General features: G+C 38.9%; 1 protein-coding gene across 2 annotated transcripts in view; it reads left to right on the forward strand.

The window, feature by feature from the left end:
- snx18a (sorting nexin 18a) overlaps positions 1 to 20,473 on the forward strand; it is a 190,156-nt gene extending 169,683 nt beyond the window's left edge. The window contains exons 3-4 of one of the 2 annotated variants that reach the window (XM_062051053.1): positions 10,228 to 10,352; positions 19,046 to 20,473. In XM_062051053.1, the coding sequence (XP_061907037.1) occupies positions 10,228 to 10,346 (119 nt within the window). In that variant the 3' untranslated portion in view covers positions 10,347 to 10,352; positions 19,046 to 20,473. Of the gene's footprint in view, positions 1 to 10,227 lie in introns of both variants that reach the window. The other variant, XM_062051052.1, reaches the window with a different exon arrangement.
- The last annotated feature ends 976 nt before the right edge of the window (positions 20,474 to 21,449 follow it).

Consider the following 21,449-nt stretch of genomic DNA (forward strand, 5'->3'; position numbering starts at 1 on the left):
AACATTAGCATGCTAATTTGTCAAAGTTATCATGCTAACAGTTACATGCTTCAAGTACCAAAATATGACCGAGGTGTATACCTACACAATCAGCTAAATGAAAGCTAGCATTTTAACGTTAGCATGCTAATTTAACAGTTAACATGTGTCAAGCACCAAAACATGACTCTTTGTTGTGTATTTGAAAAAATAGCAAAGAAAAAGTTAGCATGCTAGCAATCTATTAATATTACCAAAGAGCATTTGGACTTTGAAACGGTTTGAATTTGTAAAACTTTTTTTTTTGTAGAGAATAAGTGTTAGAGAAAAGTAGGAAAAACTGTATTTATTTCCCCATAAAAATAGCCTGCACGTCCTGAATAAGTGGAATGTGTTGACGGTTCGAATGGTTGAAATCTGTAGGAAAATGTGTGAGAAGACAAAATGGTGGAAATGGTGGACTTGAAAAGTGTAAATTCCGAAAAAAACAGATTTTTATTTAACTTTAAAATGTATTTGTTTGAACTTTGAGGGTGAGTGGAATGTGTTATTGGTGGACTGTTGGAATCAACTGAGAAATGTGGAAATTGTGAAACTTGGGAAATGTGTCCATTCCTTTCGAACAACAAACGTGAAATTCCTGGAAATTTTTGGAAAAAATAAAATAAAAATGGTGCAATAATAATTAGAACACTTTATTCTGTGAATGTTGCCCAGTTAGGACCACCAGGAAAAATTGTGAGGTTCAACATCTGCTTAACGGAAAGGTGCACACTTGAATACACAACAGTTAGGATCAACTTTGGCCTTGAAATATGAAGAAAATCCGACAAAGATCTGCTTTTAACACCTAAACCAGGGGTCAGCAACCCAACATGTTGAAAGTGCCATATTGGACCAAAAATACAAAAAACAAATCTGTCTGGAGCCGCAAAAAGTTAAAAGCCTTATGTAAGTGTTATAATGAAGGCAACACATTAAGTTAGTGTCTCAGAGGGTGTGATAACTCCTGGAAATTACTGGTTTAAAACTGCCAAAGGTATATATGTGTGGGCCCAAGTTAAAGGAAAGGACAGGCTCTCTTCTTCTAATGGATTTATTACAATCTTTGCAAACTGGGTAACGTTTGCTGTGGTCTGGAACAACATGGTAACGTTTGCTGTGGTCTGGAACAACATGGCACACAAACAACTATCAGAAATACATACAGATAATATGTCATGAGACATGCAAATATAAATTAAATACACGGAGGACATAAGTAAAGGAAATTAAATTAACTCAAATATACCTACAAACGAGGCATAATGATGCAATATGTACACACAGCACATCAACAAAGCTCACCTTTGTGCATTCGCGCACAGCATAAAACACTTGGTGGACAACATGAGACAAAGAAGGAGTGGCATAAAACACGTCTTTTTGTGGCAGCGACGGAGAAAGTTGTACACGTAAACCAACTACGGTGAGTTCATGGACCGCCAAAATTAGGACAAAATGGTACTGGCCAAATACTGTCATCAGTGAAGCATAAACACAAAAATATTAAACAGTTGGCTTTCTAACAATTAGGAAGGTTTATGTTATGTTTTTCCTCCTACAGAAACATTATTAAAACAACAAATATATTTCCCCCCGTCTTTTTCCATTTTCTAAGAAGCTCCAGGGAGCCACCAGGGTGGTGCTAAAGCGCTGCATGCGGATCGAGAGCCGCGGGTTGCTGACTCCCGACCTAAACTCTGAAGTCTGCAAGTATCAGTCAACACAACTGATTTTAATGATGTCAATGTGCATCATGGGAATAAAAGCTTAACATAAAAGACGGCCCTCAACGTAGACGTGTTAGATTACAAAGGCCTGTGCAGAATTTGACAAGACTTGATTGGCTCTTACAAACACACTAAATGGTGCTTCAGACTCTAATGATGCATTCAGGAAGGCAGCAGAGAGGCGTAGAAGAAGCATCTTGAGAACTGAAGGATCATCCGCTTCCTTAAACCATCTGGGATCGTCAGTGCGAGAGCTCGTTAAAGTGAATTAGCACTTTGTGTCTTGTATATCCGGCAATTATCAACCCTTAAATTATAGTGATCACTTATGAGATCTGACATGTTGTACAGGCCTTCCTTTGACGCCCTGGAACAGGAACAATGCATCGGACTGCTAACCCGCACAGTAATTACCATATGCAAGTTCGGCAGAAAGTGGGTGTGTATGCTTTATGCGCGAGTTAGACTGAAATGCTAACGTTAGCGTGCCAACAGTTAGTATGTGACAAGTACCAAATTGTATGACTCTGAGCTAGTGTAGCCGGGACGGGTCTGCAGGGTCCCGACTACGCTGTTCGTGTGTAGTACTCTGCGTTCATTCAATGACATGGGACACGGGGCTGGTTCAACTTCTCACATGTAATAGTGAGTAGCCAATCTGCGCTGTTCCTCACAGAGAGGAGTTATGTGGAAAGGAGATGACCATTGCACTCACATTGTGTTTCATGTCACCGTCATGCAGGAATAAAGTTAAAATATGCTGTTTCCTTTTTCTATCTGTTACACTAGCATCATTGACATTGTTAGGCCTATTTTAGGGGGGCTCAAGCCCCCCTAAAATATTCTTAAGCCCCCCTAAATGATTTGGTGTTAAAAAAATAAAATAAAAAACTTTTTTTTTTTTTTTTTACAAATACATGCCGACATATTCATTATAAAGTGGCCCGAATATGAGTTTAAATAAATAATCATATAACCTGTCATTATTCATTAAGTTTCCCCTCACTTCATCGCGTAAGGTAGAGGTTTAGTGCATCAGTATCCAATCCATTCCACTTGTTCGTATAGAAAATGCCCACATCACTGAAAATCCAGTCCGCATTTTCTCTGCAACCTTGCTTGCGGTCCTGCAGGTGTACGAAGCACATTAGCACACAGCACTGCAGAACAAGAACGTAAACGGATGCCATATGGACATAAGAAACTTTTTCAAGAAAGTAAGTATTCATCACTGCTTGTAGTAAAATGTATTAGCTCCACTTTACACCAGGTCTGTGTTTGACAAAAAGTTACATTCCCACTCTAAAACAATGCTGCTACTTAGTTAGCTAGTTAGTCTGAAATGCATCATGAGGGTCCCGGTTATTTATAGTTAAATGTGCACTCTTTTTTACCATTTGCTATCTTGGGGGTTACTTCCAACTGGAGCATCAGCTGTGTTTCTCACTTTACATATGGAGGAGAACAGGAGCTGAGCTCATTCACGTATGACTAATATCAGTAGATAATAATAATAATCACTCCACAACACCTACTGACCTGTAGGAGTCAGGGCAGAGGAGCACAGAAAGTGAGAGGGGAGAGGCCTCTTCTGGAAAGGCGAGTAGGAGAGTAATGATACATATAAATAAATATTAAAACAAATTGTTTTTTAAATGGCTTATCAATAAGCCATTTGTTTTATTTATTTCTGGGTGGATCATGTTGACTATTGGGCTATATATATATATATATATATTATTTATTTATATAATAGATTGTATTTGTAATCTACTTTACATTTGATTCCAAATCTCAAAGTGCTACAGAATTACAACCATTGGCGTTGTTAGGCCTATTTTGACGTTGTAATAAATAAATAAATAAAAAATGGCTTATCAATAAGCCATTTGTTTTATTTGATGTATATATATATATATGTCCTTACGTAACATCACCAGAATGATTGACAATTAGGAGGACCAATTGTCAACATGATCCACCCAATATATATATATATATATATATATATATATATATATATATATATATATATATATATATATATATATATATATATATATATACAATGAGTGAAGCTGCACGAAACCTTGTGTCTGCAATTGTAAATAATTTTGTTTTTAAGTTTTGTGTTTTTTGTAGAATCTATATAAAGAAATATACGTACATTAGCCTATTGTTAAAATAATGAAAAGAACATCATTAAATAATAAATATATTTGTTTTATTGTATTGTTACATTAATAGCTGTTGTATTATTATAGGATGGCTTGTTAAACATTTCATAGGATTTTCAGAGGGAGGAAAAACCAAGACATTTAATATAAAATGAAAAATGAATAAATACATTAAAAAGAAAAAGAAACGGGACGACGGGACTACGTTCATCTCAAGCCCTGGAAGTTACATTTTATTGTTTGCATTATTTGTTTCAGCATTGCACTTTGAAGATGGTCCCTCAGCTCTTTGACAGCTTTGGCTCTTTTTCAGATCAGCAGATGGACTCTAAGTCTTTCTTATTTACAGTATATATAAACCTTTCTCATTTCTATTCAGACTTCCATATATATTTAATTTCCTTAACGGCTTGCCATAATATATATATATATAAATATGTTATATATAAGCCAAATCATCCCGATCCAGATATGACTTTAATTCAAGTAATTAAGCAATATTTCCAGGGCTTGAATTTACAACCATTTTAGTCACATATGTGCCCAAAATGTAATCTGTGCAACTTCAAAATATTTGGGAACAAACAATTATTGTATTGTGAGCGAAAGTCGTGGCATTAGCCTCTATGTTGTGAATGAATAACATAGAGGCTAATGCCATGACTTTCATTGTGTTTCAGTGTATCTTGAAGGATCATGCAAGTAATTGTTTCTTGTTGATGCTGTAAACAAAATGTCACTGTGCAAACCCATGTTTGTTGTTGTACTGAACACAGATTGAAAATAAGCCGACTGAAATAATAATAATAATAACAATGAATAATTTCTAAGTCTTTGTTAGCCGTTTGTGAAGTTTTGTGCTCGTGCGCTACGTTCGCTCGCATCCTGTGCATCTCCTGGGGGCTAAGCCCCCCCTGTGCTTAAAAGCTAGTGACGCCCCTGACTAGCATGAAGCTAGCAGTTGTGTCATGCACCAAGTTATATCACTCTGCGGTGTATGGCAGTAAAAAAAGATCAAACATTTAGCATTCTAACATTAGCAAGCTAAAAGTTAACATGTTACATACAAAGTTATATGACAAAGGTGTACAACTAAAAAATTAGAATGCCAATGTAGCATTCTGACATTGAGCAAGCTAACAGACAACATGTTACATACAACGTTATATGACTGGAGCTTTTTCAAAAATGGAAAAAGATGGGGAAAAATATATTTGTTATATTAATGTTTCTGTAGAAGGACAAACATAACACAAACCTTCCTAATTGTTAGAAAGCCCACTGTTTAATATGTTTGTGTTTATGCTTCACTGATGACAGTATTTGGACAGCGCCGTTTTGTCCTAATTTTGGCAGTCCTTGAACTCACCGTAGTTGGTTTACGTGTACAACTTTCTCCGTCACTGCCACAAAAAGACGTGTTTTATGCCACTCCTTCTTTGTCCCATTTTGTCCACCAAACGTTTTATGCTGAGCCTGAATGCACAAAGGTGAGCTTTGTTGATGTTATTGACTTGTGTGGAGTGCTAATAATCCATGCTAACATGCTATTTAGGCTAGCTGTGTGTACATATTGCCTCATTAGGCCTTGTTTGTGGGTATATTTGAGTTAATTTAATTTCCTTTACTTATGTCCTCTGTGTATTTCATTTATATTTGCATGTCTCATGACACATTATCTGTATGTAATATTGACTGCATTTCTGAATGTGTGCCACGTTGTTCCAGACCACAGCAAACGTTACCATTTTGTTCCAGACACAGCAAATGTTAACATGTTGTTCCAGACCACAGCAAACGTTACCCAGCTTGCAAAGCTTGTAATAAATCCATTAGAAGAAGACAGCCTGTCTGAGACACTAACTTAATGTGTTGCCTTCATTATAACACTTACATAAGGCTTTTAACTTTTTGCGGCTCCAGACAGATTTGTTTTTTGTATTTTTGGTCCAATATGGGTCTTTCAACATGTTGGGTTGCCGACCCTTGGACTAAAATGTTAGCATGCTAAATTAAAATCAGTTGTATTGACTAATACTTGCAGACTTCAGAGTTTAGGTCGGGAGTCAGCAACCCCCAGCTTTCGATCCGCATGCAGCTCTTTAGCAACGCCCTGGTGGCTCCCTGGAGCTTTTTAAAAAATAGAAAATGACGGGGGGGAAAATATATTTGTTGTTTTAATAATGTTTCTGTATGAGGAAAACATAACATAAACCTTCCTAATTGTTAGAAAGCCTACTGTTTAATAGTTTTGTGTTTATGCTTCACTGATGACAGTATTTGGCCAGTGCCGTTTTGTCCTAATTTTGGCGGTCCATGAACTCACCGTAGTTGGTTTACGTGTTCTCCGTCGCTGCCACAAAAGGACGTGTTGTATGCCACTCCGTCTTTGTCTCATTTTGTCCACCAAATGTTTTATGCTGTGCGTGAATGCACAAAGGTGACCTTTGTTGATGTGCTGTGTGTACATATTGCATCATTATGCCTCGTTTGTAGGTATAATTGAGTTTATTTAATTTCCTTTACTTATGTCCTCCGTGTATTTAATTTATATTTGCATGTCTCATGACATATTATCTGTATGTATTTCTGATAGTTGTTTGTGTGCCATGTTGTTCCAGACCACAGCAAACGTTACCCAGCTTGCAAAGATTGTAATAAATCCATTAGAAGAGGAGAGCCTGTCCTTTCCTTTCACTTGGGCCCACACATCTATATCTTTCGCAGTTTTAAGCCAGTAATTTTCAGGAGTTATCTCACCCTCTGAAACACTAACTTAATGTGTTGCCTTCATTATAACACTTACATAATGCTTTTAACTTTTTGCGGCTCCAGACAGATTTGTTTTTTGTATTTTTGGTCCAATATGGCTCTTTCAACATGTTGGGTTGCCGACCCTTGGACTAAGGTGTATAACTAAAAAGTTAGCATACTAATGTTAACATGTTAGCCTACCAATGTTTATTGAGCTGTTACTCATTACTTGAGTAGTTTTACACTGAATACTTAATTATTTGGATGAAATAAGGTAACTGTACTTTTTTGGCTACTCTACCCACCTCTCTATGTAAACCATAAATCAATATAAAGCATGTAAATGTATATATATTTCTATATATGTGTATATATATAAACATACATACTGTGTATATGTGTATGTATATATATGTGTGTGTATATATATATATATATATATATATATATATATATATATATATATATATATATATATATATATATATATATATATATATATATATATATATTGTGGAGTCTCCCTCAAGCACCGCCTGACAGGTAGGCACCTCACAGGGGAGGAGCCAGGGCATGGAGGCAGAGTGGAACACAGAAGACAACGCCCCAGCCTTGGCCGCATCATTGAGGGGCGGTCCATTCCCCTGTACCTGCTCAATCAGCCTGAAGTGCCACCAGCTGTGCGGCCAGATGGGGCCCAGCTACAAACCTTTCTTAACTCTGCCTCATTCAGGTCTGGCTGTCCTCTGTGTCAAGGCAGGTGCATCAGGCGGTAAGTGAGACATCCACTATTTCCCCATTAATGACATTATTAGGGAAATGATTTCTGATATTATGTTTTCTCTTGTTTGATAGGCAATTACTTACGACATGTAAAGAAGTGTGCTGTGTGAAGAATTGACAGCCCCGGATGGGAGATATTTATGTTTGTTAAGGAACACTTTAAGTTTGATACTTCCACACCCGCCCTTCCTACAAAGACTTGTGCAGTAAATGCCCGTTTCGGCTTTTTGCAAACCCAATCCTGTGTGTTGGTGAGAATCAGGTGCAACATATGGCGGAGAATGCAGGTACTCTGATTCACGCCAACCTCTTATGATGTCCCACGCAGAAGCACTGAGTGCTTTGTTAAAAAGCCAAGCTGAACTTCAAAGTGCAGTGCAAGAGTTAGTAAAAAAAAAAATGCTAAAGATTTGGCTATTACACGGGCACCCGCTGAGGTCCTAACTAAATTATCGGGTGGACAAGATAAAGCACTCGGGAGATATGAGACTTAGGCACCAGCAGTTGCTCAATTATGTCCCCGCCCTTAGTTACCAGCTGGAGTGGTACCAAACCTGCCTGTTCCACTACTTATCGGGTCCGACTGTGTACTCTTTGGTCGTTACTGGACCCCGAGCTACATCCCAGGTGCCGTTCCATGGCAGCGTCGCCGCCACAACAATGGACGCAAAAGTATGAGACCGCTTGTGGCCTGCCCTGCGTTTAGGCCCTCGTCAGAGGCCCCACTGAGTGACAGTTCGGCTGAAGAGGAGCGACAGGAGAGCAGGAAGGAGGAGAAGGCAGAGGAGGAAGGGGACCCCTTTGTGGAGTTCCCCGTACCAGAAGCGAGCAGCAACCCTAAAACGGGCGAGTTTGCCACTGCCCAGTGGAATAATCAGAACCTCAGCTGGGCCCGCCAGCAAGTCGTGGAAATTGACGGACAAAAATGTGAAGGGGTGAGTGCACTTAATTCACCGTATTTTTTAATTAAAAATGGCCTTCTGTATAGAGGTGCGTTAACTAAGAGCGAGGACATAATTGAGCAATTGCAGGTGCCTAAGTCTCATATCTCCCGAGTGCTTTATCTTGTCCATACTCATCAGTTGGGAGCTCACCTAGGTGTACAAAAGACATGTGACCGCGTAATAACCCGCTTCTGTTGGCCCGGTGTGAAACGAGCCATAGAAGACTTCTGCAAGGGCTGTCCCGAATGCCAAAAGACAGCACCTAGACCCACGTATCGAAACCCCTTGGTCCCGCTCCCCATCATCAGCACCCCGTTCTCACGTCTGGCAATGGACATCGTTGGACCACTCCCGAAGTCAGCCAGAGGACATCGCTACATACTGGTAATAGTAGACTATGCCACCCGATATCCGGAGGCTGTACCATTACGAACAGCCTCAGCCAAAGCTATAGCACACAAACTGTTTATGATGTTTAGCAGAGTGGGAATTGCAGATGAGATTTTAACGGACCAGGGCACATGTTTCATGCTCTACAAATGGCTGAAAGTAAAACGCATACGAACCTCTGTATATCATCCTCAGACAGATGGCCTGGTGGAACGTTTCAACTGTGAGTTGAAAAAGAATCTAAAAAAAGTAGCCGACGAAGACGGGAAAGACTGGGATCACCTCATTCCATATGTCCTCTTTGCAATCAGAGAGGTGCCCCAGGCATCCACTGGCTTCTCCCCGTTTGAGCTAGTTTATGGCCGACGTCCCCGAGGCGTGCTGGACATTGCGAAAGAAACCTGGGAGAACCAACCCATGTCGCCCAACTACAAGCCCGGGCTCGCAAAATCTGGCCCATGGTCAGAGAACATATGGAAAAAGCCCAAAGCAAACGGGCAAGAACAGAGGCGCCACACTCCGAGAGTTCTAGGTTGGGGAAAAAGTGCTGGTATTAGTTCCGTCCAGCGAATGCAAGTTCTTTGCCAGATGGCAGGGGCCGTACAAGGTATTTGAGAGAATAGGGCCTATCAACTACAAGGTAAACCAGCCAGGCCGGCGGAAAGGTCACCAAATTTACCATGTAAATATTCAGAAAAAATGGCATGTGGCAGAACCGTTGCCATCTGCTGCGTTTTTAACTGCACACTCTCCCCAGACCACTCCCCGGGTACCTATAGGAGAGGACCTCTCCCCGTCCCAAAAGCAGGAATCAGAATCAGAATAGTTTTATTGCCATTGTTTGAGAACGGGTTCACAAACTAGGAATTTTTCTTGATGCAATCGTGCAACATAAAACACATATAACACATATTTGGTAATAAAAAGAGCTGTAACTGAGCTATCAGATCATGTTATAGACTTAAAAGGGATTCAAGGAATTCAAGGAGCTACTGTTAGGAGTTATTGTTCATTTGCCTGATGGCCGAGGGTGTAGTAGAATTTCTGACCTTTTGACCTATATTTCTTGTCTTTTAAGAATGTCCGCTCATTTTCAATACTCTTGTATTTTGTGCCATTGAATGGACCAGTTGTGGGACAAAAGTGAATATTGAGTCGTGCCAACCTGTCTACAGAATTCGAGTTGTTATGGAACAGATAGGAAAAGCAAAACAAGACATTGACGCATTTGATAAGGAACGATGACGCACAACAGACATATAAATGAATGGCAGAAGACCGGAACTCGGGGGTGATTTTGGCTGGTGTGTGTCTTGTGTGCTCTGGAGTACATTGTGTCTGCTTGCACGGACAACTTAATTCAACCTGCACTTCTGATAATGGGTAAATAAATTTGTTGTACTAAACTACTTTTGTTGCTTGCTTAAGCTTCGGACAATCCACTACACAAATTGGCGTCACGAACTAGGATGGTCCAGAACTCTGCAAGTCAACATCCGCTCCCGGCTTCTCTCTCAGGCAGACAACGCTTGCACGCGCGCATCTAATAAAAGGTAAGCTATTTTGCTTATTGTGTAAAAGTTGTCTGTCTGAAGAGAAACGGGATCGGTAAGATGAAAACTGAAATTTTTTTTCATAAAAGATAGGTTTAGTCAGGTTCTCCAAAAACAACCTGGACTGGGGTAAATTATGGTTGGATTGAGTTGTTTTATATGTGATCATTTGTCTGTGTGTTTGTTGAATATTTGTGATTTCTTGTTTTTAACATTAGGGGATTGTTGATAGAATTTTGGTGGTTTGGAGTGTAGAAGCACAGACGATGTGAGACGAAAATTTTCTTTTAACCTCTTCATCCTCTGTCGTTGCTGGCAGAGGATGCTTCTTTCTGCAAGTGCATCAGAATTAGCCAGAGTTGGACAAAGATAAATTTAAGGCAAGGGTTGCTAACTGGTGGCACATTTGGCCCATATAAAATTGATACGTCTGTGAAAGTGCGAGACACCTGTCTATGTGGAAACTGCAGCGGTCCCTAGTCCTTGTGACTCAGCGTGTAAAAAAGCCTCATATTAGGTGACCATTCAGTGACTCCGGTAAAGGAGATCAACTGAGCCAAGTTGTCACGAATCTGTTTAATGGCTGCAGAATAGACAGGTGGCGTCTCGGGCTCCATATGGTAGAGCTTTGGTGAAACTTGGTGAAACTGTATGGGACTGACCAGACACGATGTCTGTAGGATACTGGGTGATTCCTGGTGGTCCTATGGCGCCTTAGAGGCCAGTGATCCGTGTTGGTCAGTTTGATAACGCAGGTGCTGCTCCAATGAAACGGGTTAATCGCCGTTTTATGAGCAATGATGGAACCTGGTTTTTGTGATATGAGACGGCCGATTCCACAAAAGCACGCGTGCATTAGTTGTTTATATTGGTCCGGACCAGGGGGGAGTGGTTTGTGGGATAAAAATGTGTGTGTTTTTTAAATTTATATATATATATATCTGCGTATTTTAATAACTTTTGTGTAGCACCTGGTTTCTTGTCTGGTTTAATCCCCCCCTTCCTTCCCCCCCTCGCAACCTCCCCTCACGCTTTTTTCACAGCCCCGCTATCTGTAAAAGTCTGGAAATTGTCTAAAATGTGTGTGCGTGTGAGAAAGTAGACAAAGTTTATGTACAGAAAACATATGAGTGAATGATTTATCCATTTAATTATCTTATTCCGCTCTCGGAGGTTGGATCGCGGGGGCAGCAGCCTAAGCAGGGAAGTCCAGAATACCCTCCTTAAACTTGACTATTTGTCCATCTAAGAGTGAATGATAAATGTTGTTCTTATTATTAAGGTTCTGATATGATACAGCTGTGCTTCTGGATGAGAAAAATAGTTGTCTATTGCATTTACTTTTAACTGTGCTGGTAAATTCTCTGTGTGTGAGTGACTGTGTGACGCATATAAAAAAAAAAAGAAAAAAAAAAAAGCTGGGAGACATTTTGAGATAAGAGTGTGTGCGTGTGACGAGGCTGTGTGAGTGACAGCTGCGTGAGGCATTGGTTCGAAGAGGAGTGACACTGATAGCATTGAGCTAGGTTAGCATTGAGCTAGGATAGCATTGAGCTAGGTTAGCATTGTGTTAGCAAAAGTTTGCTTACTGAGGCATAGTAAGGCTAAGTTAGCATCTAGCTTGGCATTACTAAGTGTGGTTGAACAGTTATTCTCGGTCTGTAGAGTGTGCTAGTAGTAGGTGCTTGCTAAGTCCAGTAAAATAATAGATATATGGAAAATTACACGTTTAAATATCAATCAATAAATACGGATTGTGGGACATTGAAACATTGTTTAATTCATCATTCATTTATATGTCTAGTATACTTTTTTTTTGGTACAGCCTTGTTGCTTATCTGATCCATCCAGTTTCTGTGTGGAAGTTGAGACAAACACACACGCACAAACATCATAGATTAGGACACATTGTAACTTTGAATTAATAGTTATACAACAAATAAATTAATAATATTGAATTTAAATTTGAGAAAGATAAATTGATTATACATTGACATTTTAATTTTTTTTAGGAATAAACACACAATAAAATAAAAGTTAAATTTATATTCTAATACATCTAAGGGCATCTGTGAAACATAGAGTCTGAAGAAGTACAGATAAGAGCCACTCAGCGCCATTGTCAAAACAAAACGTAGAGAAGCGTTAAACAAATTCTAATCAGAAGGAAGACAGACCAAAATATGAGAACTTAAGTAAACAGACAGCAAGTAAACCAGAAATAATAATGTAAATAAATAACAAAGAAAGCAAATTTTTATGTGACATTGGTGCATGTAGAATTACAAATAGAGAATAAAACTAAATGGAAATAACTGTCTGCAAGATGAGCATGACGTCATGAATTGTGCTCGGGTTAGTAATAGATAGATAGATAGACAGATAAAACGTTATTGATTCCTTCAGGAGAGTTCCCTTTGGAAGAAGAACTAAAAAGTAAACAGTAACTAATAAGGGTATAAATGGAAACAAAATAGATTCTATTAAAAGAGAAACTAGGCATTAACGACCATGATATAAAAAAGTATTGCACTGTTATTGTTTTGCATTCCCTGTCATCCTAGCCCCCCAAAGAGGAGTTGTACAGTGTAATGATGTATGAGACAAAGGATTTTTTATAGGCTAAACCAGTAGTTCTCAAAGGAGGGTATGGTGTTTCCGCTCGGACAAAAAAGGGAGGTACTTGAAGGTATGCCAAGGGGTACCTGAGATTTTAAATATTTTAAAATAGCGACAATTCAAAATCCTTTATAAATATAATTATAGAAGAATAATTCTTCAACAAAATAAATATTTAGAATTAAGTTCACGAGCCCAGATGGATCTCTATTGCAATATCCAAAGAAGGTTGATGATTGATTATATGTATAGAAATCTTTATTATAATTTAATCACTATTTAATTTTTAAAACGTTTTAGTTATTCTTATTTTTTTGTTTGTCCAAATAAGTCAAGTAAGACCACAACAAATGAGCAATATGGTGCACTGTTATACAATTTAATAAATCAGAAAATAATGACATTATGCTGTATTTTATTTCTTTAATTTACTGGAAAAAAAAGGTTGAAAACCACTGCCCTAAATCATATCTAAAGCTAAAATTATTTTATAAGACTGATTATTTTGGATTCGTAAATAGTATGCTGTTGATTGTGGTTAGCTGCAAGTTTGTTTATTTGTTTGTTTAGTTATTTGAGTGAAAGGGGAAGAAATCAATAGGAATAATTACATGCAAAATGGAATAAAACTATGAGTGCGATAGATAATGAATGAATAGATGAAATAAGTTTATTTTGGTCATGTAATCAACCATCAACCAATTTGTGTGAGCAGTTTAACAGTAAATTAGACATATTAACAATCATACACATTTACACACAGAAAAGAAAAGAAAAAAGAATGACCGAAAAAAAAAAAAAGAATAGGCGGAAGCCAAAGCTTATATTGGCCTATGATATACAATTACTGAACATTAAATTACCTGGAACATCAACGTTAAAAGATGAAAGTAATTGTTACTATATTGCATAATGTTAAAAAACTTTACTTTTCAAGGGTCTCTTAAACCATAACAAAAAACTACATGTGTTCAGCTCATCACTGAGGATGGTACATCATTTAACTCCTAAAACTGAAATACATTTGTGTTTTTATTTTATTTTACTTGACCTATTTCAAAAATCAATATCCCCCATAAATGATAGTTTTCTCCTCATAATGTAAACAAGCTAAGAATACAAACTGGAAGGCTGTTCTTTACTTGGAAACATAATTGCCATTGTTTTAAAATTAAATTATCTGAACATTTAACACATTATGACTTAAAAAATGGATTGATATGATCATAATAATAATGCTTTGTGTAATATTGAAATGAGCCTTTTAAGTTTAAGTATTGGGTCTATAATTCTTCTATAAACATTTCCCCAAACTTCAAAACAATATTACATATGGAAAAATAAATGAATAATATAACATGTGCAGACATTTCTTATTCAGCATGTGTTTAACTTTATACCGAATAGCAATGGATTTGGATATTTTTCTTTAATATGTTCAATATGTGGCTTCCAACATATTAATGATCAATTACTATTCTCAAGAATGTAGTTCATATACTCTGTCAATTTCCACTTGATTTAACTTTAATTTTTGTTTCACAATTTGACTTTGCACCCTGGGCAGGTCGCCACCTCATCAAAGGGCCAACACAGATAGATAGACAGACAACATTCACACACTAGGGCAAATTTAGTCTTATTAATTACTACATATTGAGATCTATTACTTAAAATAACTACTTAACCACTGTTGTGAAATACCTTTCTAATTTATGGGAGTATTGGGATAGGATTGAGGAAGATGTCTGCTGTGGTGGTGGTTAGTTTTGAAATTAATTTAATAAAAGTAACTTTAAAGTGCAGTCTGACATTTTAGTTTGGAGTAATTTATATTTTTATTTACACATTTCAGTACACCATACTTCTGGATGTTGAGCTAGAAGAGGATAATGGCATGACAGAATAAAGTTAGAATTAAAGTTGGGGTGCCAGTGATTGTCACACACACACTGGGTGTGGTGGAATTTGTCCTCTGCATTTGGCCCATCCCCCGTGATTGCCCCTGGGAGGTGGGGGAATCATGTTTGGTGATTTGGCTCCCAAATTTTTTGTAGTCTTTGGTGTGACTCGACCGGGGTTTTGAACTTGCGACCTGCCGATCTCAGGGCGGACACTCTAACCACTAGGCCACTGAGATGAAGTAGGCAAACCAAATCTCAACAGCTTTCAGTTAGCTATAGATTTTGAGAGTATAATGCGAATAACTATAACTTTACAACTGTTTGCTGTGAATAGTGTTGAATAATAATTACAAATAACAGCCTACATTAATAATTAGAATAAGAGCCGATATGTAAAGTTAAAAAAAAAAAAAAAAAAAAAAGAGAAGTGTGATTAGGGCTGGCGCTTAGAGCATGGCCTTGTATGTTTGTTGTGAATAGGTTAGATAACCAGTCGGAGACAGACAAGGCAAGGACAAGACTCAAAGTGCTTCACAGACAACAAAGGGAAATGAAAGAAAATAAAAGCAAAATTAAAATGCAGACAATAAAAATAAACACAGTGCGGACGTTAAAAGTTAAAAGATTAAAAGATTTAGCTGAAAGATAAGGAGAAACGTGAATAAAAACATTCCTTTGTTTTGGAGAGTATCACGCACAGCGGGAGGTCAGAGTGCAAGCATGACAGCTTGCTCGCGCCTACTGATAGACAAATGATAGTTTAAATTAACTTATACATAATCTTTAAGTGAATTAAAAGGGTACTTAAATACACATGAAGTAGTACGTATAATCTTTGAATTAAGGTTATTGATTAGCAATTAATGGGATAGTTAAAACTGTAATTTAAAAAAAAAACGTGATATGCAAAATTGAACTAACCGAGAGGATATGAAAATGATGGGTGTACATGTTTTGAGTTCCAAATTCTGGAGGAAAAAACCTCAACAAAACGTAAAACCATTCAGACGGACTTGGGTGGTAGCCACGGTTGTGCTAGGTCAAGCGAGGGTGGAAAGGATGTGCAGCCGGGGGACTGCCAGCTTCTCTGAACAAGACAAGCTCCAAAGTTGTAGCCAGAACATGCTCACAAAAAATACAGGTGTGACAGCAGGACGAACAGCAGGATACAAACAGACCCCTGCTGGACATAAGTGTCAACGGACAATGTTCAACACAATCTTTGAAGCATTCCTTTGTGGTCAACCTGCACACACCTTGTAATGACCTGCTTACGAACTGTGCCCTGACAATTCAATACCGCACAGAAGGAAATTCCTGATGTTGCCTGACAGCACGACATCAGCGGACAACTAATAGGGACGCCTCCCAGGAACGAGTGGAAGACGGGGACTGCTCCAACTGTCCTAGCACTAGCTGACTGAGGTGCGTCCGTGTGTCCTGCCACCCAAACCGCCAAAGTGTATGATCACCAATTAGACGACTCATAATAGGAGCCTTTTGACTGTTATATATGGTAGGACTCAAGGTATGGCCGCTCATGTGAACTATCCTTACAACAATTAGAATGGTATAAGATGGACAACTAATGACCCACATTGTTCCCTCTGTCCTGCCTACGAAACCAAAAATTTAGGTCAAATGATAAAACAGGGCGTAGCTGCCGCTGATTGAACCGATACGCTAATACCACATTTTCAATTATTTCGGTTGTCTGTTAAAAACATAGCTATTGGTTGCAATTTGGACACTCCTGCTGTAGGCTACAAGGACCTAGCAGCTACACAACAGCTGAGCTAAAACAAAATTTAAGCATATCAAATAATTGTAGTTGCTTATTACATACACAAAGTCGCAGAGAGACAGAAGTCTGTAGAAAGTATTCAGTAACAAACGTGTCCGCATTATTAAACTTTCTACCACAGGAAACATACTGAACAAATCCAGCAGTTACTGTCAGACTCTAATCCGGATTACCTTGTCTATCAGAGACATGGTTAAAACCCACAACACCTTTCGTTCTAATTAATGTCCCGGGGGACAAGATTACAGAAAAGACAGATCGAGTGACAAAGGGGGGAGGAATTATGATTTATGAAAGGGAAAACATTAAAAGTAGATCAATTTGAGTATGTTGAAATTAAAATCACATGTTCCTCAGAAATGTATTTCAAGGTAATTGTAGTATACCGACCGACCACAGCTAAAGACATTTTTCTTGATTCATTTTCAGACATCCTCAAACAGCATAGTATGACAGAAATAACGTCATGGGGGACGTTAATCTGGACTGGTTAAATAAGACGCGTAGAAAGAAACTTAAGGATATTATAAACGGCTTCTACATGATACAAATGATAAGCAGCCCTACTAGAATTACAATTGGATGACAAAAATTAAAGAGATCATCTGTAAATACACGAATACAAAACCAGAAAGAAGAGTGCTAAAATAAAAATACCATTGGATTAATAAAACAATTTGGATTCTAATAAAGACATCGGGACTCAGCTCTCAAAAGAGCAATTATAACAGGTCTAAATACAGATCGTATGTTTTAAAAGTTTGGAAGAACAAGGTAACAATGTTTATGCGGAAGTCTAAGGCTGACTTTCATTTAGAATTAATCAAAGCTGCAAAAGGGAACAATAGAGAGTTATGGAAAACCAGATACAAACTTACGGGAAGAGAGCAAACAAGAAACAACACTATAACATTAAATATCAATGGCGCTACTATCGCAGACAGTCTGGACATAAGTAATAATTTCAATGAACATTTCATCCAGTCTGTACAAACCCTGAATAAAAATCCCTCAAAATCAGTGCAAATAATTGTCATTTATTCAGGATGGACTCATTTTAGAAGTAACAAATGAAACAAAGTTAAACAAAATCTTCACTGCATTATCAGACTCACGATCTAGATATATATATATGGGTTGGACACTATCTTCCTAAAAACATATAAGGATTGTATTATTGCTCGTATAACAACGATTGATAAATAAATCAATAACGGAAAACACTTTCCCTACCACGTGGAGAAACTGCTACTATGATTAAATCCATAAAGCAGGAAATAAAGAAGACCAGAACATGTACAGACCAATTAGCCTTCTCCACGTTATAACAAAAGGAATAGAAAATTTGAAATAAAAAAAAAGGTGGCTTTGGAGCAATCAAGGCTGCTCACACGGTCACTAAGATGGGCATTATGTTGACACATCAATTTAATGAGTATTATATTTATCCATGAGAGCATTTTTGTTGTAAATTGTGAGGTATGGCTGTTAAAATCTTGGTTGTTTTTACGAATGATGACAGATGTGAACAAGAGCATGTATGGTCTTTGTGTGATGATGTAAATAAGGTGTGGTTGTATTGTATGGTAAGTATGTGTCCATGAAGGGGCATTTGGTGACTTTTCTTATAATTGAATACATGCTACAGTATGATTATTTTTGATTAATTATTGATTATTATGAATGTATATATTTATTATGATTAATTAGTGTCATAATTTTATTGCTTGATTTGTGGATCCCCTTAATTTAGGTAGCCAGGGACTACAGATGGAAAGTAGCTATTTAGATATAATCTGGTACAGAACATATCTGTTTCTGAACTTAATGTTTCTGTGCATTGTCCCATCATAGATAGACTAAATTAAATACAACTATTTAGTGAATTGTTGTGGCCACAATAATTCACTAGGTGTTGTAAAATATCAAAGTACTATTGCAAAAGCGAACAGTGACCTCAAACATGACCTGTCCTCCGCCTCTGTTCTTGCTGCACTTGACTATCAGCTGTCTTTTCTTTTTCTTGGATGTTTCTGAAACTACTAATACTACTACTACTACTACTATTACTATTACTACGACTAACACTGTCCCTGTGAGAGGGACAGAGGGGGGAGGTGAGTTTGGATTGGGTCAAGTTTGAGCGTGTTGAGGTTTTATTTAATCGATATGATCAAGGATAAAGGAACGTAATGATTTAGATTGACAATTGCAGTGGTTGGCGAAAGCAACCCCAACCTCAAAGGAGGGTGCCAATTCAGTAATTAAATGTTTTGTGAATGATCTAATATCCCGACATGGTTTCCCCAAAAAGATTAGGTCAAACAACGGCACCTATTTTAAGAAAACAGGTTAATCTTCTTCAGTCACAAGATCAGCACTTCTCAGGACCAGCAGCTTCCTAGGAAGGTGGAAAGACCATGAGACCAAAATGGTAAGTTTGCAAAATGTAGAATTTGTGTGCCAGTTCCTCTGTGCAGATTTGAGGATGAAAGCAGCCACTCCAGATTCCCTTGCACTCGCTAAGAGGGGCACGGTCAAAGCCGATCCAGGACCAACACCCGATACCTGACTGGAAGGAACCGAGAGGAGAGACAACACCTTGCCAGCGATGACGAGAACAACTAAGGTTGCCAGCCAATGTGTCCACCGGGACTCCAGCAGCTGTGGAAAGAAGTGTCGGGAGTGCCGAAGCAGCGAGGAGGCCTGAAGCAAGCCGAGGGCCTGGACCAAAGCCCCACGCCCCATACTCTGCCCCAGCCTTCCCCAAAGCCCCCACAGCTCCAACTCTACCTGAGTTTTCCCCAATTTCGGCCAGCACGCACATGCCACTGAACAGTCTGCCCAATGGACTGAACCACACCCCAAGAAGAGACAGAGACAGACTGTTTGAGTGGATCTCTTTCTTCACCAGGGCAGCCAAAAGCCCAACGAGGTGTCGGCAGGCCACCAGCCTGAGGCACCACCGAGCCATCTATACGAGCACTAATCGAACATGGACTCATACGAAATTCAGTTGTGTGTTCAAAATCAATTGATAATTAACAATATTGGTAACTACATTCATTGCAAATGCCGGGAAAAATATTTTTGAAAATGTCTTACAGTCATAAGTCTATATACATTCATCTATTTATGTTCAATGATGTTCATGATCAAAGTATTTGTTTTTCCTTTACTAAATCAAAGGGTAGGCCACTAATTGTGTTCTGTGAGATGGTTTTACTGCAGGCTGGTAACAGCGATCGCTCTGAAGGAGGGTCATGGACGGAATTTTTGCCTCGTATAAAAACATTGAGGTTTTTGCCTCTATCTGCGGTAGAGATTTAAGTTAGTGGTCTATATCAGAAATTGTTTTGGTCCAGGGTCTTAAGACCCTGGAAGGAGGGTATGTAGTAGAATTTCTGACCTTTTGACCTATATTTCTTGTCTTTTAAGAATGTCCGCTCATTTTCAATACTCTTGTATTTTGTGCCATTGAATGGACCAGTTGTGGGACAAAAGTGAATATTGAGTCGTGCCAACCTGTCTACAGAATTCGAGTTGTTATGGAACAGATAGGAAAAGCAAAACAAGACATTGACGCATTTGATAAGGAACGATGACGCACAACAGACATATAAATGAATGGCAGAAGACCGGAACTCGGGGGTGATTTTGGCTGGTGTGTGTCTTGTGTGCTCTGGAGTACATTGTGTCTGCTTGCACGGACAACTTAATTCAACCTGCACTTCTGATAATGGGTAAATAAATTTGTTGTACTAAACTACTTTTGTTGCTTGCTTAAGCTTCGGACAATCCACTACAAGGGGAAAAAACTGTTCAGGTGGCGGGAGGTGTGGGTCTGGTTGGACCGTAGTCTCCTGCCTGAGGGGATAGGGGAGAACAGTTTGTGTCCAGGGTGAGAAGAGTCAGCTGTGATCCGACCCACACGCCTCCTGGTCCTGGAGGTTAAGGAACTTCTGGGACGGAACCAGGACCGCCTCTAGGAACTGCAAGGAAGGACCCAGGCGATCAAACATGACATTGAGACCAAACCCGAAAAGGTGATAAGACAAAGGCCCTACTGAATCCCAGAAGCCAGGCGGGCGGCTATAAAAGAAGAGGTAAAGAAAATGTTAGAACTTGGAGTAATAGAGGAATCCCATAGTCCATGGTCCAGCCCGATTGTTATTGTGCCAAAACCAGACGGGTCCCTGAGAGTTTGTAATGACTTTCGCAAATTGAATGAGATATCACTGTGTGATGCTTATGCCATGCCCAGAGTAGATGAGCTGATAGAGCGGCTCGGCCCTGCTCGTTTCGTCAGCACCCTGGACCTGACCAAGGGCTACTGGCAGGTGCCATTGACGGAAAGGGCGAAACCTAAAACGGCTTTCTCCGTACCCGAGGGGCTATTCCAATATACCGTCTTGCCGTTCGGGATCCACGGGGCCCCGGCAACATTCCAGAGGATGATGGACTGAGTTCTACGGCCCTACCAAGAATACACAGCCACCTATCGTGATTCATAGCACCAGCTGGTGTCTCCATCTCCAGCATCTCGACGCGGTCCTAGGAGCCCTTAGACGTGCCGGACTGACTTCCAACGCTAAGAAGTGCCGAGTGGGTCTGACTGAGACTGATTATCTCGGCTACACAATAGGAAGAGGCTGTGTGAAACCCCAGGCCTGCAAAGTAGAGCGCATCAGGGAATGACAAAAAAGCATGTAAAATAATTTATTGGCCTGGTATCATATTATCAAAATTTTATTAAAAATGTCTCTACGA

This window comes from Entelurus aequoreus, linkage group LG06 (genome assembly GCF_033978785.1).
Source record: "Entelurus aequoreus isolate RoL-2023_Sb linkage group LG06, RoL_Eaeq_v1.1, whole genome shotgun sequence".
NCBI lineage: Eukaryota > Metazoa > Chordata > Actinopteri > Syngnathiformes > Syngnathidae > Entelurus > Entelurus aequoreus.